This window comes from Callithrix jacchus, chromosome 1 (assembly GCF_049354715.1).
Source record: "Callithrix jacchus isolate 240 chromosome 1, calJac240_pri, whole genome shotgun sequence".
Lineage (NCBI taxonomy): Eukaryota > Metazoa > Chordata > Mammalia > Primates > Cebidae > Callithrix > Callithrix jacchus.
In genome coordinates, this window is record NC_133502.1 from 193535539 (window position 1) to 193558651 (window position 23113).

General features: G+C 46.3%; 1 protein-coding gene across 13 annotated transcripts in view; it reads left to right on the top strand.

Moving 5' to 3' along the window:
- UBE2L3 (ubiquitin conjugating enzyme E2 L3) overlaps window positions 1-23113 on the top strand; it is a 68377-nt gene that overhangs the window by 13590 nt on the left and 31674 nt on the right. For 3 of the 13 annotated variants that reach the window (XM_078335920.1, XM_078335922.1, XM_054239351.2), the window contains exon 2: window positions 21447-21526. The exons of 4 other annotated variants lie outside the window; for them this stretch is intronic. In XM_078335920.1, the coding sequence (XP_078192046.1) occupies window positions 21447-21526 (80 nt within the window). Of the gene's footprint in view, window positions 1-18360; window positions 18459-21288; window positions 21344-21446; window positions 21527-22747; window positions 23094-23113 lie in introns of those variants that run through there. 6 more of the 13 variants (XM_078335921.1, XM_078335925.1, XM_078335924.1 and 3 more) reach the window with 4 other exon arrangements.

The following is a 23113-nucleotide window of genomic DNA, read 5'->3' on the forward strand; positions in this document are numbered from 1 at the left end:
CATGCCTCCCGTCAGGCTGTCTTCATTTCTTACTCCAAGGCTGCATGGAGCCCTGTGTTTTTTCTTGAGGATGGAAAGCCTTTCAGTTCACTAGGGGAACACCAGTTGTGTGATGCTAATCATTGGCTGTGAGAGTCGATGTTTAAGCCTGGTTAGTTTCTTTTCTTTTTTTTTTTTTTTTTTGAGACAGAGTTTCGCTGTTGTTACCCAGACTGGAGTGCAATGGCACGATCTCGGCTCACCGCAACCTCCGCTGGGTTCAAGCAATTCTCCTGCATCAACCTCCTGAGTAGCTGGGACTACAGGCGCGCACCACCATGTCCAGCTAATTTTTGTATTTTTTTAGTAGAGACAGGGTTTCACCTCATTCACCAGGATGGTCTTGATCTCTTGACCTCGTGATCCACCTGCCTGGCCTCCCAAAGTGCTGGGATTATAGGTGTGAGCCACCTATAAAAAAACCCGGCCAGTTTTTTTTTTTTTTTTATTTAAAGGAAGAAAAATTATTGATCAGGTTGATCAACAGTCTTTCAGTATACTGGATGGCAATAAAGTGATTTTCAGTGGTGAAAAATTGGGACTTAGTGCGTGGAACAGTACCTTAGGCATAGCAAGCAAGCCAATGTTGAATGACCAAATTAATTACATCTTAAAGAACTTTAGATTTCTGTTAAAAATCTTTTCTAGGACATTCCACAGCAAAGATTTTGTAACAATGGACTGTCTGTAGATAGTGTAAAATACATTATTAAAAGTAGAGTGATTTGCATATTATACGCTGAGAAGTTATTTTTGGCAAAGTGAGTATGATAGTCTGATTTTAAAAGCATTTGCCAAGAGTATTAACCTCTTTTAGAACCCTTTATAGGGTTTACAATGTTAATAAAACATTAAGTACATTTTTAATATGCAAGCAGCTAATTTAGCATTGTTGGCAACAATCAGATTGTAACCATTGCTTCAGTCAGGATGGGGAAATTGCTACAAAAGCCAAAAGTGAAACCTTTGGCTTAGGCAACTGATTGCCATCTGATCATTTCTTTGCAGCTGCATGTTGCACACACCTCCTCCAAGGGCCCTGCTGTTGAGTAGCTTCCCAGAAGGGGTTTTCTCAGAGGGGAAATCTGTTCACTTAGAGGTGTGTGTGTAACGTTTTATTACTTATCATGACATAAATGTTGAGTTAAGGAGTTTTTGCTCTTGTTGCCCAGGCTGGAGTGCAGTGGTGCTATTTCTGCTCACTGCAACCTCCACCTCCCAGGTTCAAGTGATTCTCCTGCCTCAGGCTCCCAAGTAGCTGGGACTATAGGTGTGCACCACCACTCCTGGCTAATTTTGTATTTTTAGTAGAGATGGGGCTTTACCATGTTGGCGAGACCGGTCTCAAACTCCTGACCTCAGGTGATCTGCCTGCTAAGGCCTCCCAAAGTGCTGGGATTACAGGTGTGAGCCATGGTGCCTGACCTAATGCTATTTTAAAATGTTCTCTCAGAACTTCATATTGTTATACTTTCTCCCAGTCCATAGTCATAGTAGGAGGAGCCTCTAAAAGTTCATTCTTTGGGTTTCATTGTGTTAAGCGATGAGATAGTTTGCCTTTGAGTATAGGTTTAGATTCTGAGGTTGGATAATTAAGAAAATACTGCAGTGATACTATACTCCATGTGTCACATGTGTCAGGAAGTGAGGGGAGTTTTATATATGATGTTATGCCAGTGTAAATGTCCTGAATCCACTGAGGTTTTGTGAATTGAGAAAAACGTTGCATCTTTTATCCTGAATTTATTGTATTCTAGTAAGTTGGGACTGTTTCTGCTTCCCTGAATGATATTTTTTGTAAATGTTTGGGGCAAATGATAGGAAGGAGTATACTAAATTATTGCAACATTTGGGACCTTTTAAGATATTTACTAGAAAACCCTGAGACAGGCCAGGTACAGTGGCTTACACCTGTAATCCCAGCACTTTGGGAGCCTGAGGCGGGTGGATCACGAGGTCAGGAGTTCCAGACCAGCCTGGCCAATATGGTGAAACCCTGTCTCTACTAAAAAAATATAAAAAATTATCTGGGCATGGTGGCATGTGCCTGTAGTCTCAGATGTTCAGGAAGCTGAGGCAGGAGAGTTACTTGAACCCGGGAGGCAGAGATTGCAGTGAGCCAAGATCGTGCCACTGCACTGCAGCCTGGGCGACAGAGCAAGACTCCGTCTCAAAAAAAAAAAAAAAAAAATTATCTGGGCTTGGTGGCAGTTGCCTGTAATCCCAGCTACTTGGGAGGCTAAGGCAGGAGAATTGCTTGAACCTGGGAGGCAGAGGTTGCAGTGAGCTGAGATTGCGCCGTTGCACTCCAGCCCAGGCAACAGTGTGAGACTCCATTTCGAAAAAACAAAACAAAAACCCGAGACAAAAACTCTTGTTTCAGGGTACTAGGGCCTTTTCTGACCTTGTTAACACTCTAAATTGGGAGACTGTTGCTTTAACTTTTATTATGAGGACACTTGAAAGTATTCTCATTTTATTGAAACATTTATTATTATTTAAGGTATTTCTATATTCTGTGCTACAACAGTAAGTTAGGAATTAAAGCTTAGAGAGCCATAGAGATATTCCTCCTGAGCCCAGACTCCAACCAGTTCCAGAGTTTTCCTGGGAATTGATCTGTACACATAGATCTGTAGGCATCTAAGTCTTAACTCCTCCTGTGACTGACTCTCTCTGTCCTCATGCTTCTCCTCCTGTCCTACTTTACTTAGTTAATGATTCACTTGTCTACTCAGTTGCTCGAGGAAAAAACGCCAGCGGCGCCCATCTAGACTCTTCCTCCCTTGTCTAGTCACGTGGTGGATTCTGCTGAACTACGCGTTCAGTCTCTGTTTTCTGTCTGTCTTCTCTCCCTCCCCACTCCCACTCCCACACCCTCAGTTCAGGCCATCTCTGTTTGTGGTGGACACCTGCATCGAGTTCCTTAGTGGTTTGCCTAAACTCCTTACTGGTCAGTGCGCCCTCTGTCCCACACCATTCCTAACTAGCAATGCATCAGAGTAGTGTGTGGTGTGGTGTACGTTAGAGAAACACACATCCCCAGGCCCTGCTCTCAGAGATTAGAACTGAATTTAGTAGGGTAGGGTGAGGATGAGACTGGGACTCTGGATTACAGGTGCACATTCCTTAGCTTGTTCCTTCAAGACTTGGTTTCACCAGGCTTGTCTCTCCCTACTTGCCCGTTCAGTCCCCTAAACACGGCATGCTTTGCACACTGTGGGTCTCATGATTGGCATCCCTGTCTCTTCTCTGTACCAGGGTAACTTCTTGACTTTTGAAACTCAGCTTAAGGGGCACTTCCTCTGCCGTTGAGGAGATCAGCGAAGGAGAAAAATGGCATGTACCTGGAACAAATAAATCCTGGGCTGGCCACTATGTTCTGGATATCTGTCACCTGAATAATGGCTTGCAGGGGAGGCAGAGACCCCTCTGACATTGAAGAAGAGGTTGAACTTGGTCTGGCTCTTTAAGCATGAGTAGAGTTTCAGCAGTTGAAGAAGTGAGGGACTGGGTGGCCAGTGAGGTTGAGTCTCTCTCATCCCTCAGGATGGCTGTGGGCAGTCCCTATGGGAAATGCCTTGAGGAGACCCAGAGACCATCTGCCTACTCCCCAGTGCTGGTTGCATCTGACCTTGTTCTGTCCCGCTTTGGGTTTTAGTTAGGCCAGCCTCTGAGATGCCTTCCAGAAGCACTGAGGCATTGGCCTGATTTTATCCTAGATTGGCATGTCTAGTGCATCTGGTTTCTCCAGAGCTAGGAGCCCTCCCTCTGCCAGGCCAGCCTTGGAGGCTTAGCTACCTCTTTGTGGAGGGGTGTCACCGAGGGCAGTGCTGATGGATTTAAGGACAGGTGGCAGAGATACCATAGCCTTTAGGTTGAGGGATCAGATATACATATCTCCTGGATAGCCGTAATATCCAGGAGAAGTGACATGCCACTCACTCAAGAAGGGCTTTGCATGCGTTTGCTGTTGCCAGCTTCATCTGCCCTGTTCTAGGGGTACATAGATAATTCTAACTCCCCAGGCCCCCACCCATATAAGAAAGGGAGGAAGGGGCTTTTTTTTTTTTTTTTTTTTAAAGACGAGGTTTCACCATGTTGGTCAGGCTGGTCTTGAACTCCCGACCTCAGGTGATCCACCCACCTCCGCCTCCAAAGGGAATGGGCTTTTGCTCAGAGCAAAGCTATGTAGAGGGAAACTACAGCATAGCAGTTAAAAGCTCAGATTCTAGGGTTTCAATCCTGGGCCTGCCACATCTTAGCTGAGTGACCCTGGGCAAATTACTTAACCTCTCTGTGCCTTAGTTAACTTGTCTGTGTATGAAGGTTAAATGAGTTAATATATACCAACTGCTTAGAAGAATGTGTGGCATATACTTAGTGTGAGCTACTTGTAGATATTATTATTGGGAATAACCAATACATGTTCCAAGGCAGTGAGGTGACCAGCCTGACAGGAGGGGAGGATTTGGAGGAGTGATAGGAGATGGTACCGTGAAGGTGGTTTCAGGCTAGGTCCGGGCCAGCTTGCCTGGACATACCTTCATCACTAGGAGCCCATTCTCTTACCTGTGGTACTCTGTTATTCTGTATGTTGGTGAAAGAGTTACTGAGGCAGCTGTGTGAATGTTTGTTTAAAAGTGTTGGCTGGGGGCCAGGTGTGGTGGCTCACGCTTGGAATCCCAGCACTTTGGGAGGCCAAGGTGGGTGGATCACGAAGTCAGGACATTGAGACCATGCTGGCCAACATGGTGAAACCCCATCTGTACTAAAAATACAAAAATTAGCCAGGCATGGTGGCATGTGCCTGTAGTCCCAGCTACTGAGGAGGCTGAGGCAGGAGAATCACTTGAACCTGGGAGGTGGAGGTAGTGGTGAGCCGAGATGGTGCCACTGCACTCCAGCCTGGGTGAAAGAGCGAGACTCTATCTTTAAAAAAGAAAGAAAGAAAAAGAAAAGTTGGCCGGGCGTGGTGGCTCAACGCCTGTAATCCCAGCACTTTGGGAGGCCGAGGCAGGTGGATCACCAGGTCAAGAGATTTAGACCATCCTGGTCAACATGGTGAAACCCCGTCTCTACTAAAAATACAAAAAATTAGCTGGGCATGGTGGTGCATGCCTGTAATCCCAGCTACTCAGGAGGCTGAGGCAGGAGAATTGCCTGAACCTAGGAGGCGGAGGTTGTGGTGAGCAGAGATCGCGCCATTGCACTCCAGCCTGGGTAACAAGAGAGAAACTCAGTCTCAAAAAAAAAAAAAAAAGAAAAGAAAAGAAAAAGAGAAAAGTTTATTTTTCTCAACAAAATTGAATAGCTAGGCCAGGTGCAGTGGCTCACACCTATAACACCAGCATTTTGGGAGCCCAAGGTGGGCGGATCAGGAGGTCAGGAGATTGAGACCATCCTGGCTAACACTGAAAACTAGTCTCTACTAAAAATACAAAAAAATTAGCTGAGCGTGGTGGCACATGCCTGTAATCCCAGCTACTCAGGAGGCTGAGGCAGGAGAATCACTTGAACCCAGGAGGTGGAGGTTGCACTCCAACCTGGGCAACGAGAACGAAACTCCATCTCAAAAAAAGAAAAGAAAAATAGTTTACTTTTTCCAACAAAATTGCATAGCTAAGCCAGGTGGGGTGGCTCACACCTGTAATCCCAGCACTTTTGGGAGGCTGAGGCGGGCAGATCACTAGGTCAGGAGATTGAGACCATCCTGGCTAACACAGTGAAACCCCATCTCTACTAAAAATACAAAAATTAGTCAGGAGTGGTGGCATATGCCTGTAGTCCCAGCTACCGGGGAGGCAGGAGAATTGCTTGAACCTGGTGGGGGTTATGGTGAACTGAGATGGTGCCACTGCACTCCAGCCTGAGTGGTAGAGCGAGACTCTGTCTTAAAAAAAAAAAAAGTAACAAAGAAAAGAAAAACAAAAGTTTACTTTCCCCAACAAAATTGAATAGCTAGGCCAGGCGCGGTGGCTCCCACCTGTAATCCTAGCACTTTGGGAAGCTGAGGTGGGCACATGCCACCACGCCCAGCTAATTTTTGTAGTTTTAGTAAAGATGGGGTTTCACTGTGTTGGCCAGGCTGGTCTCAAACTCCTGCCTTCAGGTGATCCACCCGCCTCAGCCTCCCAAAGTGCTAGGATTACAGGTGTGAGCCACTATGCCTGGCCTAAAATTGAATAGCTCTTGAACTCAAAATTTGTTTTCTTAATATCTCAGAAACTTACCTTGTGTATTTTCCCTTCCTGTCCTGCATATACATCCAGTGTAGGGTGACAATCACTGTCCAAAGATGGGCATAGGTGCTGAGCCGGGTTAGGGATGGTGGTTTCAAAGCAAATCTTGACTGAGAAGTTGAGGTCTCAGATGTAATATTGTTGCTTCTCCCAGGTTCGAGCAATTCTCCTGCCTCACCTTCCCAAGTAGCTGGGATTACAGGTGCCAGACACTATGCCCAGCTAATTTTTTTTTTTGAGATGAGGGTTTCGCTCTTGTTACCCAGGCTGGAGTGCAATGGCACGAACTCGGCTCACTGCAACCTCTGCCTCCTGGGTTCAAGCAATTCTCCTGCCTCAGCCTCCCGAGTAGCTGGGATTACAGGCGTGCACCACCATGCCCAGCTAATTTTTGTATTTTTAGTAGAGACGGGGTTTCACCATGTTGACCAGGATGGTCTCGAGCTCTTGACCTCGTGATCCACCTGCCTCAGCCTCCCAAAGTGCTGGATTATAGGTGTGAGCCACCGCGCCCGGCCTTTTTTTTCTTTCTTTTTTTTTTTTTTTTTAGAGAAGGAAAGAAAAAAAAATGAGTAAAGGAGAGAAAGAAAGAGGAAGAGAGAGAGGGAGGGTGAACTGAAATATTGCTTTATTCTGAAAAAAAAAAAAGGGTATTAATAATGGCCAATGAATGTTTCATTTAAACCTATGAGTAGGTGTGATGTGGTATTGACAATAATGTATATTTTATGTATTTGAAGTGGAGAGCTCTATAAATATTTATTAAGTTTACTTGTTCCAGATCTGAGTTCGAGTCCTTGATATCCTTATTAATTTTCTGTCTCATTGAATCTAAGTCTCTATGTATCTGGGTGTTAGGATCGTTAGCTCTTGTTGTTGCATTGATCCTTTTACCACTATATTTTTGTCGCTTTAAAATCTATTTTATCCGCTACGAGAATTGCAACTCCTGCTTTTTATTTATTTATGTATTTATTTTTGCTGTCCATTTGGTTGGTAAATCTTTCTCCATTCCTTTGTTTTGAGTCTTTGTGTATCCTTGCATGTGAAACAGGTCTGGATGTAACATGCCGTTGGGTTTTGGCTGTGTCTTTTGATTGGGGGATTTAGTCGATTTAAATTTAGGGTTACTGCCATTGGATGTTAACTGGCTGTTTGAGCCATTCATTGATGTAAATTCTTCTTTATGTTGGTGCTCTTTACTTTTTGGTATATTTTTAGTAAGGCTAATACTGGTTGTTTCTTTCTGTGTGTAATGCCTCTTTCAGAAGCTCTTGTAAAGCAGGCCTGGTGGTAATAAAATCTCTGAGTTCTTGCTTGTTCATAAAAGATTTTATTTTTCCTTCAGTTGTGAAGCTTAGTTTGGCTGGATATGAAATTCTGGGCTGAAGGTTCTGTTCTTTGAGGATGTTGAATATTGGCCCCCACTCTCTTCTGGCTTGTAGAGTTTCTACTGAGAGATCTGCTGTAAGTCTGATAGGCTTCCCTTTGTGGGTAACCTGACCTTTCTCTCTGGCTGCCCTTAGTATTTTCTCCTTCGTTTCAACCCTGGTGAATCTAACTATTATGTGCCTTGGGGTTCTTGAGGAATATCTCTGTGGTGTTCTCTGTATTACCTGGGGTTGACTATTGACCTGCTTTGCTAGTTCAGGAAAATTTTCCTGAAGGGTATTTTCCAGCTTGGATTCATTCTCTCCGTCGCATTCAGGTACACCTATCAAACGTAAATTTGGTCTTTTCACATAGTCCCACATTTCTTGGAGACTTTGCTCATTCCTTTTTATCCTTTTATCTCTAATCTTGTCTTCTTGTTTTCTTTTGTTAAGTTGGACTTTGACCTCTGTTATCCTTTCTTCTGCTTGAACAATTCGAGTGTTTAAACCTGTGCATACTTCTCCGAGTTCCTGTATTGTATTCTTTAGTTCCATTAATTCACTTATATTCCTCTCTAAGTTGTCTATTCTCAATAGGATTTCATCAAACCTTTTTTCAAAGTTCTTAGTTTCTTTACATTGGGCTACAACATGTTCTTTTAACTCACAGAAGTTTCTTATTATCCATTCCTTGAAGAGTGATTCTGTCATTGGGATGCGCTCGTTCTCCATCAAGCCTTGTTCCATTGCTGATGTGGAACTGTGATCATCTTTAGAGGGAGAGGCGTTCTGATTTTGAGTATTCTCAGCCTTTTTACGCTGGTTTCTTCCCATCATTGTAAATTTATCCTCCTGTCGTCTTTGAAATTACCAACTTTCAGATTAGGTCTCTTGATTGGACGTCTAAGTTGTTAGTTCCCAGGGCCAGAACGGCGGCGTTAAGACTGATGGTGCTTTTCTGCCCAGGATTCTCCTGTCTGGCTTCCTTCTTGTGTCCGTAATGGGTGACTCTGCCTTCCCCGGGCTCCAAACCTCAGTCAGAAGGGGAACCAGTCTCGTTTACTCTGCCTTTTCTTTTTTGAAATGGAGTTTCACTCTGTCTCCAGGCTAGAGTGCAGTGACCCAGCTTCTGCCTCCTGGGTTCAAGCGATGCTCCTGCCTCAGCCTCCCGAGTAGCTGGGACTACAGGCATGTGCTGCCAAGCTCAGCTAATTTCCTTTTTTTTTTTTTTAATATAAAGATGGGGTTTCACCATATTGGTTAGGCTGGTCTTGAACTCCAGACCTCAGGTCATCCGCCCGCCTTGGCCTCCACAGTGCTTGGATTATAGGTGTGAGCCACCACTCCTGGCCTAATTTTTGTATTTTTAGTAGAGATGGGGTTTCGCTGAGTTGGCCAGGATGGTCTTGATTTTGACTTCATGATCTGCCCACCTCAGCCTCCAAAGTGCTGGTATTACAGGTGTGAGCCACTTTGCCTGGCCAATTTTTTTGTATTTTTGGTAGAGACAGGGTTTCACCATTTTGGCCAGGCTCACAAGGTCTCAAATGCCTGACGTTGTGACCTTGTGATTCACCCGCCTCAGCCTTTTTTTTGGGGGGGTGACGGACAGAATTTCACTCTGTCTTCCACGTTGGAGTGCAGTGGCACTGTCTTGGCTCACTGCAACCTCCTGAGTAGCTGGAATTACAGGAACCTGCCACCACTCCTGGCTAATTTTTGTAATTTTTAGTAAAATTTTGTAATTTTCAGTATGTTGGCCAGGCTGGTCTTGAACTTCTGATCCGCCTGCCTCGGCCTCCCAAAGAGGTAGGATTACACAGGTGAGCCTCTGTACCCAGCTGTTGTCTTCTCTTTCAACCTTGAAGCAGAAAGTTAAGAAAGTTGCTTCTGGTCGTTGTGTAGTTTCTTCTTCTGACCCTTGGCACACACACAGTCTAGAATTCCAGAGCTTCGAGAGGGACTTTGGAAGGCAGACACCAGTGGTCTCAGTTTATAGATGGGGAAGCTGAAGTCATTGGTGGAGCTGGGCCCACCGTTAAGGTCCTGTGCTTTCACGGCCCTGCTCCTTCTTTTTATATGGTTGCTTTTGGTTTTGAGGAAGGGACACGATGGAGAGGAAGAGGGTTCATTTCAGATTAGGTGGCTGTCTGGATTTTGTTTGTTTTGTTTTTTAACAGTTCCAGGGCTGTGTTGATTATAGTTTTCTGTATTTCATTTTCTTTAAAATTATTTTTTGCCCTTCTCCTGATTGTAATTTATTTCATCTTCTTGTCAGATTTTGCCCCCACTTTCCTAGCATAGCTCAGCAGAGAGGGGAACATTCTCTTTTGACACCCCCAGCCCAGCAGGCACATCTGCAACCAAAGCAGATGTTAATGTCAAAGTCAGGACTCCTGTGGTTCCATCTTTCTGAGAGGGGACCCACCGGACTCATGGTGTGGAAGAAGGCGTAACAGAGGTCGAATAGCCTCTGAACCCATCTAAGATGGCTTGTTAAAAAAGTCTGTTTCACACCATCGTGCCTCTTGTTAAGAACAGTCAGCACACAAAAACCTAAGCTTCCTGAAGGGATTCTCTATGCGTTTTACACAGGCAGTTCCCATTGTGCCCATTTGTCCTGTGTCAGGTTTTGTGTCATTGGGTCTGTTGTGGATAGACTTGAAGAGGTCGGTGTCCCAGCCTTCAGGGAGCTGTCAGTCTGGTAGGAGGGTGCTGGACTTTGGAGTATGTACTGGAGGTCAGGAATGCCAGGCACACCCACGTACAGCTGGACACCGAAGCACCTTCCAGGAACGAGGCCTGGCAGCCAGAAGCTGGTGTCAAGGCTTGCTGAGTTGGAGCCTTGACCACGCTTCCCCCATGCTTACTGTGGAGGTTGTGTGCAGTACGTTCCTCTAAGCCTGTGTTGAGTGTTCTCTTTTGTCATGTCCTCTTAGATGACCACCTGAGAAGGAGTGTGCTGTGATAGAGTGATAGAGTTCAGATGTAGATTTCTGCCTTTGACTCCTTGGTGTCCTGATTTCTACAGAGGATGATGAGATGACTTTGTAAAGTTATGATCATAACCAAGTGTATTATTTATTTATTTATTTGAGATGGAGTTTCACTAGGTTGGAGTACAATGGTGCGATCTCAGTTCACTGCATCCTCCATCTCCCAGGTTCAAGCAATTCTCCTGCCTCAGCCTCCCAAGTAGCTGGGATTACACAAGTGTGCCACCACACCTGGCTAATTTTTGTATTTGTAGCAGAGACAGGGTTTCACCATGTTGTCCAGGCTGGTCTTGAACTCCTGACCTCAGGTGATCCACCTGCCTCAGCCTCCCAAAGTGCTGGGATTACAGGCGTGAGCCACCATGGCCGGCCCCAGGTGTATTAGCTATGATGATAACTAAATGTAAGATAGTTAGGATACTGCTGACCTCGGGAAGGGATGATGTCTTGCCATGGGTCCTGCCCCCTTAGCTGAATATTAGTTGAAATGAGAGAATTGCATTAGAAGATCATGAGGCTTACGTTTACATTTTCAGTTTATTGAATTATATTTAAATCATGATTTAGTGGCCACAGTGGCTTATGCCTATAATCCCAGCACTTAGGAAGGCTGAGACAGGAGGATCACTTGAGCCTAGGAATTTGAGACGAGTCTGCCCAACATAGTGAGACCCCGTCTCTACAAAAAAGTGAAAAGATTAGCTGGGCACAGTGGCACATGCTTATAGTCGCAGCTGCTCAGAAGGCTGAGGTGGGAGGATCACTTGAACTCTGGAGGTTGAGACTGCAGTGAGCTGTGATTGTGCCACTGCACTCCAGCCTCGGCAACAGAGCAAGACCCAGTCTCGGAAAAAAATAAAAAGTCATTGCCAAGAGTTGCCTTATGAAAACTTGGAAAGTTTGCATTTCTGTTACAATTATTCACTTTGATAGACCAGTTATACTGGAATTTGGTAGATTTAAGGCAATTTTATGTAACTTTCCTCAGATGTCCAGTTCCATCTGCCAGGTTTTGTTTTGCCTGGGCAGGAGGAGCCTAGAAATAATCCTTGTATAACACAGGGACATCATGACTAGCTATGCTGGGCTAGGGGAAATACTGAATATGTTCATGTTTTTGTTGATGGAAATGTTGGGCAGTACTATTCCAGAGCAAGCTAAGCCCTCCTGGGATCCCACAGAGTAAAGAAGAGCACCTGCTCTGTCCATTTCCGATGGGAGCATTAACCCACCACTTTGGGTGGCTGAGATAGTCAAAGAAGAGAAATTTCAGTAATGTTTCTAGTCCTGGGTCTGCTCTGTACAGTTTCTTTCACTTGAACCTCTCTGAACCTTGGCTTTACCATCTGTAAAATGGGGCTTATATGCCCCATTTGCCCATCTCAAGGCTATGGTGGGGCTCCAGTCATATCCCATGTGCTGTGAATTGTAAACAGTGCAGAATGATTTCATAATTGACCACTTCCTCTCATACCATGGCTGCCCCTTTCCTAGCATCTCTCTGTTTCTGTCGTTTGTTGGAATCTGCTTCCCCCCCCCCTTCTTCCCTCCTTTCCCTTCCTTTCAGTGATCTCAGTTCACTGTAGCCTGTGCCTCCCTGGTTCAAGTGATTCTCGTGCCTCAGTCTCCTGAGTACTGGGACTACAGGCATTTACCAGCACTCCTGGCTTGCTTATTTATTTATTTATTTGACCAAGTCTCACTCTGTTGCCTAGACTAGAGTACAGTGGCACAACCTTGGCTCATTGCAACCCAGATTCAAGCAAGTCTTCTTTCTCAGCCTCTTGAGAAGCTGGATTATAGGCATGTACCACCATGCCAAGCTAAGTTTTTGTATTTTTAGTAGAGATGGGGTTTCACCATGTTGTTCAGGCTCATCTCGAATTCCTGACCTTGTGATCTGCCTGCCTTAGCCTACCAAAGTGCAGGGATTATAGGTATGAGCCACCGTGCCCTGCCTTTTGTATTTTTAGTAGAGATGGGGTTTTACCGTGTTGGCCCGGCTAGTCTCAAACTCCTGATCCACCTGCCTTACCCTCCCAAAGTGCTGGGATTACAGATATGAGCCACCATGCCAGGCCTCATTTCTTCAAGAGACAAGGTCTTGCTCTTTTGCCCCGGCTGGAGTGCAGTGGCATGATTATATCTCATTATAACCTCAAGTTCCTGGGCTCAAAGGACCCTCTTGCCTCATCCTCTTGAGTAGCTGGGACTAGAGGTATATGCCACCATGGCACGGCGAATTTTTTGTGGTTTTGTTTTGTTTTTTGAGACGGAGTTTCGCTCTTGTTACTCAGGCTGGAGTGCAATGGCGTGACCTCGGCTCACTGCAACTTCCGCCTCCTGGGTTCAGGCAATTCTCCTGCCTCAGCCTCCCGAGTAGCTGGGATTACAGGCATGTGCCACCATGCCCAGCTAATTTTTTGTATTCTTAGTAGAGACTGGGTTTCACCCTGTTGACCAGGATGGTCTCGATCTCCTGACCTCGTGATCCCCGTGTAATCCCCAAACTGGGATTACAGGCGTGAGCCACCGTGCCCGGCCCAATTTTTTTTTTTTTTTTTTTTTTAAGAGATGGAGTCTCATTCTGTCCCAGGCTGGAGTACGGTGGCATGATCTCAGCTCACTGCAACCTCTGCCTTCTGGGTTCAGGCAATTCTCCCACCTGAGCCTCCTGAGTAGCTGGGACTACAGGCGCACGCTCACACACCTGGCTACATTTTGTTTTTGTTTTTTTTTGAGACAGAGTTTCGCTGTTGTTAACCAGACTGGAGTGCAATGGCACGATCTCGGCTCACCGCAACCTCCGCCTTCTGGGTTCAAGCAATTCTCCTGCCTCAGCCTCCCGAGTAGCTGGGACTACAGGCACGCACCACCATGCCCAGCTAATTTTTTAATTTTTTTAGTAGAGATGGAGTTTCACCTTGTTGACCAAGATGATCTCGATCTCTTGACCTCATGATCCACCTGCCTCGGCCTCCCAAAGTGCTGGGATTATAGGCGTGAGCTACCGCGCCCGGCCACTTTTTTGTATTTCAGTAGAGATGGAGTTTTACCTTATTGCCCAGGCTGGTCTTGAACTCATGAGCTCAGGCAATCTGCCTGCCTCGGCCTCCCAAAATGCTAGGATTACGGGTGTGAGCCTCTGCACCAGCTTGCCCAGCTAATTTTTATTTTATTTTATTTTGTTTTTAGACAGAGTCTCAATCTATCCCCCAGACTGGAGTGCAGTGGTACAACCTCGGCTCACTGCAACCTTCACCTCCCAGGCTCAAGTGATCCTCCCACCTCAGCCCCACAAATAGCTGAAGACTATAGGTGAAACTATGCCCAGCTAATTTTTGTGTTTTTTGGTAGAGATGGGGTTTTGCCATGTTTTCCAGGCTAGTCTTTTTTTTTTTTTTGAGACGGAGTTTCGCTCTTGTTACCCAGGCTGGAGTGTAATGGCATGATCTTGGCTTACTGCAACCTCCGCCTCCTGAGTTCAGGCAATTCTCCAGTAGCTGGGATTACAGGCCTGCACCACCATGCCCAGCTAATTTTTTGTATTTTTAGTAGAGACGGGGTTTCACCATGTTGACCAGGATGGTCTCGATCTCTTGACCTCATGATCCACCCGCCTCGGCCTCCCAAAGTGCTGGGATTACAGGCTTGAGCCACCGCGCCCGGCTTTTTTTTTTTTAAAGATGGGGTTTCATCATGATGGCCAGGCTGGTCTTGAACTCCTGACCTCAGGTGATCCACCCACCTCGGCCTCCCAAAGTGCTAGGGTTACAGGCATGAGCCACCCCGCCCGGCCCAGGCTAGTCTTGAACCCCTGGGCTCAAGTAGTTCACCCCCTTGGCCTCCAGAAGTTCTGGGATTATAGTCGTGAACCACCACACCTGGCCATTTTTTTTTTTCCCATGCCAGGCTTCTTGGCACATGATATTATTATTATTTTTTGTAGAGATGGGATCTTGCTGTGTTTCCTAGGCTGGTCTTGAACGCCTGGCCTTGAGCAATCCCCCTACCTTTATTTCCCAAAATGCTGGGATTATAGGTGTGAGCCACTGTGCTGGCTGGTGTTCACTTAAAAAAAAAATTCAGAACAGTTCGGGTGGGGTGGCTCATGCCTGTAATTCCAGCACTTTGTGAGGCAGAGACGGGTGCATCACCTGAGGTCAGGAGTTCGAGACCAGCCTGGCTAACATGGTGAAACTTATTTCTATTAAAAATACAAAAGATTAGCCAGAAATGGTAGTGTGCACCTGTAATCCCAACTACTCAAGGGGCTGAGAAAGGAGAATTGCTTGAACCTGGGAGGCTTTGGTGAGGTTGTGGTGAGCACTCCAACTTGGGCAAAAAGAGTGAAACTCCGTCTCAAAAATAAAAAATTCAGAACAGTATCTGGGGTTTGGTGACTATAAACTTGTTGCAGTCAGAGGGGATTTTTTTTTCCATTTCTTCTATGTGCCTAGCTCAGTGGGAGGTTTTGGTCCTTTTAAGAGCTTGTTTCTAGATGTAGAAATGACACTGCATTCATCAAGGCTCCAGTTTTTTCCTTGCCAAGAGACTGGGTCATATGAATGTGGTGTTCTTTTTTTTTTCTTTTTTTTTTTTTTTTTTTGTGACAGACTCTCACTGTATCACCCAGGCTAGAGTGCAGTAGTGTGATCTCAGTTCACTGTAACTTCTGCCTCCAGGGTTCAAGCAATTCTCCTGCCTCAGCATGCTGAGTAGCTGGGATTACAGTCATGTGCCACCATACCCAGCTAATTTTTGTATTTTTAGTAGAGACGGGCTTTCACCATGTTGGCCAGGCTGCTCTTGAGCTCCTGACTTCAGGTGATCCACCCACCTCAGCCTCCCAACGTGCTGGGATTACAGATGTGAGCCACTATAACTGGCCCTGAATGTGATGATTCTTAAGCAGGGCATGGAGTGCACATCACAGACATCTGGGAGCACTCCCCACTCAAAGGTAGCCCTCCTGCCTTTGGGGCTGATGCAGTAAGCAGGTCCTAGATGACGTCTAGGCACAGTCAGCTCTCCTTCCTTCTCCCTTGTGCCCCTCTTCTGCCCCTCCCCTGCCTCTCTGCATGTTAGTATTAAACATCTCCCAGGGGCTTGGCCATGCACCCTGGCTGAAAGTTCTGACCCTGATGATGACTTACCTGAATTGGTAAACACTTAAGCTAAACTGGCTTCCTTGCTGCTTCCCTAATATTCCTGCTGATATCTGCCCTCCATGCCTCTGCATACACATTTCCCACATACGGACTCCTTTTCTCTTGCAGTTCTGTCTTCCCCCATCTTTCGAGGCCCATCTCGGCGCCTCTCTTACGCAAAGCTGTTCCCTCCATGAGTGTCTGCTGGACTTTCCTTGCTCTGATCTAAAGGTTCCTAGAGCAGGCCTGACGTGTGGCTCACGCCTGTAATCCTATCACTTTGGGAGGTTGAGGTGGGTAGATCACGTGGTCAGGGGTTCAAGACCAGCCTGGCCAAGATGATGAAACCCCGTCTCTACTATAAATACAAAAATTAGCTGGGCATGGTGGTGGGCACCTGTAATCCCAGCTACTCAGGAGGCTGAGACAGAGAATTGCTTGAACCTGGGAGGTGGAGGTTGCAGTGAGCTGATACCGCACCACTGCACTCCAGCCTGGGTGACAGAGTGAGACTTCATCTAAAAATAAAAGAGTTCTAGAGCAGCATTTCTCTGTTCTTTTAACCCACCCTCAACAGCCAAGAAAAGTGACATTAAGCTTAGCTTTCCTTTAGGGATACGACAGGCCTTTTGCCATTTAACAGATATAAAAATGACATAGTGACATGGAATATGCTTGTTTACTGTCTTTGCATTGAGACATGCTGTCCATACCACTGCTGTGACATCTGAAGCATCCCGGACTGGCCCCACTGGTTATTCCTCTGCATGTCTGTTCACCTGCTCCTGTGGCACTGACTTCAGAGGAGACTCAAGAGGGTGTGTGGCACAGTTCTGCCCAGTGCAGGTGGCTTCTTGCTGACAGCCCTGGCCAATGGCTGCCCAGTCTGCTCCATCCATTTGAGTATCTGTAGTGACATGATGCCTACTGCCCCAAGTCAGGGGGCTTAGACCACATGGAGGTGGCATTAAAGAGTTTGGCACTGAGTCAAAAGCTGCCTGGGAACACTTACTAGCCCCAATTCTTTCTTTACTCATATAGAAGGTTGAATCTTTTGCAGATAAACTATTTAAATTAAAAATTTTAAGTTTAATTCCTTTTTTTTTGGCGGCAAGGTCTTGCTCTGTCACCCAGGCTGGAGTGCAGTGGCATGATCATGGCTCACTGCAGCTTGGACCTTCTGGGCTCAGACAATCCTTCTGCTTCATTTTTTGTTTTTTTTTCCATAGAGATAAGGTCTTAAGTTGCCTTGGCTGGTCTCCAACTCCTGGCCTCAAGTGATTTTCCCACCTCGGCATCCCAAAGTGCTGGGATTACAGGAGCACTTTTGGAGGCTGAGGTGGGTGGATCACTTGAGGTTAGGAGTTGGAGACCAGCCTGGCCAACATGGTAAAACCCCGTCTCTACTAAAAATACAAAAATCACCCAGGCGTGGTAGTGCGCACCTGTAGTCCCAGCTACTCAGGAGGCTGAGGCACAAGAATCACTTGAGCCTGGGTGGCGGAGGTTGCAGTGAGCTGACATTGCACCACTACACTCCAGCTTGGGCGACAGAGCTACACTCAAACAAAAAACAACAAAGTGTGGAATTACAGGCATGAGCCACTTTGCCCAGCCAGCAGGTGAGCTTTTTAACGTTTGAACAAGATGTGTGTCATCTTCACATCTCTTTAGGCCGTAGGTCCCTGATCCTTTTGATTGTTCCTAGAAGGACATGGTCATTGCTGTTCTTTTCTTGAGCAGCCCTTATTTGATGTGGTCTTCTAAAGTATGGTGCCCAGAACCAGACAGCACCTAGCTCTGAATAGCTGAGGGTAGCCTGGATGTTAAACACAGTACAAACGGTTGGTCAGCTAAACCAGTCAGTTTTTCACACTGCTGCTAAGGTTCATGTCTTGTACTAGGCAGAAAATTAAGTGTTTGGAACCAAGACCTGATCTTTACTGGATCTCTAAAATATTTTATTCTGTGACTTGGGGTGTCATTTTGCTATCAAGGACTCTTGGAGGCTTTTGGTCTTTAAGCCTGTATTTGTTCCTTCCCTGATAGGTGGTACCTGGCTGCATCTCTCTGAGCCCATTTTCTGTCAGGGTGACTTCAGGCCACCAGTTCTAAAGTCATTTGATTCTCCTCAGCTCTTCTTGATCCAGCCTCTGTTTATCTGTTTTGTAAAGAAACATCATAGTGGCTGTTGAGAGAAAGGCGCATCACTTTTAGCCAGAACTTGGGGAGCTCCTTAGAGGAATGGGCATTTGAGAGAGGCTTTCAATGATAAACATGTTGGGGATGTGGGGTTGGTGGTAGCAGGACAGTTGGGGACATCCTTCCAGGAGATAGAGGGAGGAAATCACCAGGCTGACCTGGTGGGATTCTGCACACTGCTCATTTGGGTTGCACCAAAGAGTTTTAGTTGGAATTGTTGGGTTGTATCAAAGAATTTTAGTTGGAATTACTGGACGGGAGGATTCCTACATATTTTGCTGGGGGAAGAGTCATTTAGTGCTTTTGGATTTCTTTTCTTTTCTGTTTTTTTGAGACGAAGTCTCACTCTGTTGCCCAGGCTGGAGTGCAGTGGTGTGATCTCAGCTCATTGCAACCTCCGCATCCTGGGTTCAAGCGATTCTTCTGCTTCAGCCTCCTGAGTAGCTGGGACTACAGGTGCGTGCCACCATGCTCAGCTAATTTTTGTATTTTTATTAGAGATGGGGTTTCACTGTGTTAACCAGGCTGGTCTTGAAGTCCCGACCTTGTGATTAGCCGGCTTCTCAAAGTGCCAGGTTTACAGGCGTGAGTTATCAGGCCTGGCCTGGATTTCTTTTCTTTTTTCTTTTTCTTTTTTGAGACAGGGTCTCACTCTGTTAACCAGGTTGGAGTGCAGTGGCACCACCATGGCTCACTCGACCTTTTGGGCTCAACTGGTTGTCCCAAGTCAACCCACGCGTAGCTGGGACAACAGACACATATCACCACACCTGGCTAATTTTTTTTTTTTTTTTTTTTTTTTTTTTTAGCAGTAAGGACTTGCTATATTGCCCAGGCTGGTCTTGAACTGCTGAGCTTAAGCAGTCCTCCTGCCTTGACCTCCCAGGGTTGGAATTATAGGTGTGAGCCACTATTCTTGGCCTAGATTTGTTTTTTCTTTTTTTAAAGACAGGATCTCACTCTGTTGCTCAGGCTGGAGTACAGTGGTGCGATCTTGACTCACTGCAACCTCTGCCTCCTGGGTTCAAGTGATTCTCATGCCTCAGCCTCCTGAATAGCTGTAATTACAGGCGTGCACCCCCATGCCCAGCTAATTTTTGTATTTTTAGTAGAGACAGGGTTTCACCATGTCAGCCAGGCTGGTCTCAAACTCCTGGCCTCAAGTGATCCACCTGCCTTGGCCTCCCAAAATGCTGGGATTACAGGCATGAACTACCACACCCTACACCTGGCCCTGGCATAGATTTCTTAAAGAGGACTATGACCACAAATTAGTGGCTCCTAAGGGGTTCTCAAACCTGACCTTGTATGAGGATTACCTGGTGAGATTTTAAGTAGTTTTCTTTCTTTTTTTTTTCTTTTCCAAGACAGTTTTGCTCTTGTTGCCCAGGTTGGAGTGCAATGGCATGACCTCAGCTCACTGCAATCTCTGCCTCCTAGGTTCAAGTTATTCTTCTGCTTTAGCCTCCCAAATAGCTGGGATTACAGGTGCTCACCAACATGCCCAGCTAAATTTTTTTGTATTTATAGTAGAGATCGGGTTTCATCATGTTGGCCAGGCTGGTCTCGGACTCCTAACCTCAGGTAATATACCCGCCTCAGCCTCCCAAAGTGCTAGGATTACAGGCATGAGCCACTGCGCCTGGCCAAACAGTTAGTTTTCTAGGCCTTATTGTAGACCCCAAAAAGAAGCAAAAGAGAAACTGTTAACTACTTTGCCAAGACTAGGTGTGTACATCTGAGCTGTGTAACAGAGCACTGGCTATATACAGCAGTATCCTGTTCTGTCTCCTCTCAGAACTTGGGTCAGTGACCTTCTGCTGGGGCCCAGGGTCCATCTCTCCTGTTAGTGCTTGTAAAGCTGTTAAGTAACCATCCCTGTCTGCCATGTTCCATACTTTGCCCTGGAGTGGGCATCAAGCTCTCTGGGCTTGAGTTTAGGGCATGGATGTTTTCCTTTTTCAAGGGCTGAGTGGCATCCTGGGCTCTTTCAGTTTCCTTCTATACATTGAAATCTACTTCCGGACTCTGAAGTGGACCTCATTCTGAGAAGCATTGCTCTGTCTCTGGCACCACCTGCCCTGGTTGGGAAGCCTGCTGTCTTTATCAAGAGAAGGAACGTGCGAGCTGCCTGGTTCTGCTTTCCCTTGAACTCTTCTCTCTGTTTGTCAGCATTGCACCATCAGCCCTGAGCAGCTGACTTGGGCTGCTTCTTGCTCTGAGCAGAACTGAAACCTTTGTGGGAGTGTTATTTGTAAGCGTCTGTCATTCTTGGCTTTGGTCTTCCTGAGTGTTCTAGAGCTGGGCTGCTCTTGCGGTTTTTATCACGGCCTTTCTTCTGTCATTTATAACATCCTTTTGAATTCCACTTCTTGGAATTTGCATTGATGTCCTTCAATTCCTTCCCTAATTTTTCATTATCAGGACCATTCTCAGTTACTGGGACACAGTTTTGCTTGAGGGTTTACAACCGTCTTGAGGGTTTCAGTCATCTGGCCTTTTGAGTGTCAGGTATTCAGATGGAACTGATCTCTTCTGAATTATTTGAATTTTTTTCTTCTTCCTCTTCTTCTTCTTCTTCTTCTTCTTTTTTTTGAGACAGGGTTTTACTCCAGTGCCCTGGCTGGAGTGTAGTAGTTGGAATCTTGGCTCACTGCAGCCTTGACCACCAGGGCTCAGATGATTCTCCCACTCTTAACTCTCAGCCTCTCGAGTAGCTGAGACCATAGGCACACACCACCATATCTGGCTAATTTTTTTTTTTTTTTTTTTTTTTTTTTTTAGTAGAGACAGGGTTTTGCCATTTTGGCCAGGCTGGTCTCGAATTCCTGGGCTCAAGCAATCCACCCACCTTGGCCTCCCAAAATAGTGGGATTACAGGCACGAACCACCATCACTGGCCTGAATTTATCTTCTTGAAGTTGTTTTCCTCAGTGGATGCATGATTAACATTTTGGGCTAAATAGTTTCTGTCCACAGGGCCATCTGTCCACAGTACCTGCCATGCAGGTCTTTTAGTATCCTGGCCACTCATAGTGCCGATGGTTCTCAATGGGGGCTCTAGAGGACGTTGGGAAATTGGGGTGGGTTGGTCACAACGCCTTGCATCTGTCTCAGGGTAAGGGCTTGGGAGGCTCAAGTGCAGAGTCATGTCTGAATGCTGGCAACACCTTGTTGAGAAACTTTACTACAGGATGCTCATCATTCTTTGAAGATGACAGGGCCTGTTTGTTTGTCTCAGTTTCTCTCACTTCTGCATTATAATCAGTTCTTCCTTGTTGGTTAGAATTATGCAAAGGAGTTGCCTCTTCTGTCTTTGGAGAGCTTAACTTGACAGCAAGGTAAGTTGGGAGTTTATCTGATAACCCTGCTTTGGATTCTCTGTGCTTCCCAACCCTGCTGTCATTAGCATCCTCAGGGTTGCCCATTCTTCTCTCTGGCCAGGTGTGTGGCTCACTCCCATGGCAGTATTGCTTTTATCTTTGTCTGTGGATCCCCTGGATCTCCTTGATACCAAAGCACCAGTAAGTGTCCTTTCTACACCCCTGCCCATAGTGCTCCTCACTGCTTCCTCTCCTTTTTCTTGAGCAAGATACCGTTTTTCACTCTCATGTTACAGTTGAGTTTTGTCTTGCCATATTTTTTGTAATTCCTGTGAGATTTACCTTGTGTTTATCACCCATACTTTACACTGTTGGAATGTGGGTTTCTGAAACCATAAAATATATTTACAGATGATTTTAAAATGTGTTTTCTCCTGTAAATGTTAGATATTGTCACTGTTGTTTTTTCTTTTTTTAGTTGTCTAGTTTCAGAGTTCTATCTGGCCTGTTTTTTTTCTATCTGTATTTGGTTTAAAACATTTTGTTTGCTAGGACTCTATCCTCAAGGGACATGCATGCTATATTCTGTACTTAGCCAAGAATCTTACTCTAGTATCGAGCCAAGGTCAAAAAAGCCAAACACAGCATTGGAACTGTATTTATAGAGAATCCTTTCCACCCCAGGTTCTTTTTTTCTCCTAAAGCCCCAGCTTCCCATCCATCCACCAACCTGGTCATTAAGCACATGTTTGAACACCACTGTGAGCTAGGCCCTGGCAGGTCCTGGGCTTCCTAATCTCTGCCCTCGTTGAGCTTACATTCTGTTTGGTGAGTGGAAGGAGGTGGCAGTGTGGGTATGAGACTTCTTCCTCTTCCTGAGTCGGTCCAGGCTTCATAATCCCCAGGGGAACATTTCTGTTGAGTCCTGTGAGCAGGAGGACCAGGTGACAGTTGGCAGGTTGGAGTGGTCCCTCAAGTTCCATACCTCCTCATGCAGGTAGAGGGCCCTCGTGCAGGTGAAGAGGGCCAGGCTACCCCATTCCTCACTGTAGGAGGTCACAGCCCATGCTGCCAATGCCTCCTCAGGGAGAAATGGATTCGTCATTGCTCCCAGCAGCGCCTCTTCCCTCACTTTGGGCACAGCCTGTGAGAAATCTGTGTTCAGGCTCCACCCACACTTGCTGGACCAGAATTTCTGGGGCTGGGCCCAAGTCCGGGTGATTGTGGTGGGCAGATGAAGGTGACAAGCAGGAGCACCCTGTGGGGAGCAACTCGTGTCTATTGCCTGCTATGAAGCACCAGTGTGTTCTGCCTCTTTTGTGTGTTCATTCAGTGCACTCTCCCTCTCGGCTGCTCTGGGCTGGGCGCCCAGCACATCCTCCTACTCAGAACCAGTAACTGGGCTCCTGTTCCCCCTTCCTTGGAAATTGTTTCGTTCCCTGCCTGTGTAGCCTCGGTGCCTTTTAAACTACCACTATGTGATGGAAGTATGAGGTGCAGAGGAGCTTTTGGGCTCGATGTTGGGGCTGATAGGGATTCCCCATACTGCTCTGAGCTGCAGCACCATATAAGGAGGTTCTGGAGGGTGCTGGAGCTGGGCCAGAGGAAGCAGCCTGGCAAAGGAGGCAGGGCTCTACTGGGTGGTGCTAGGGCTGCCGAAGAGAAGGTGCCTGAGAGGTGTGGAGGTGGCTGTTGTGCCACCGCATGGCAGGCCGGGCTGAGGCGTGTGGAGCAGCAGCACTCCGTGTGTCAGAGTGGAGGAATGTTGGTGAGGCTGGTGTGCTGGTG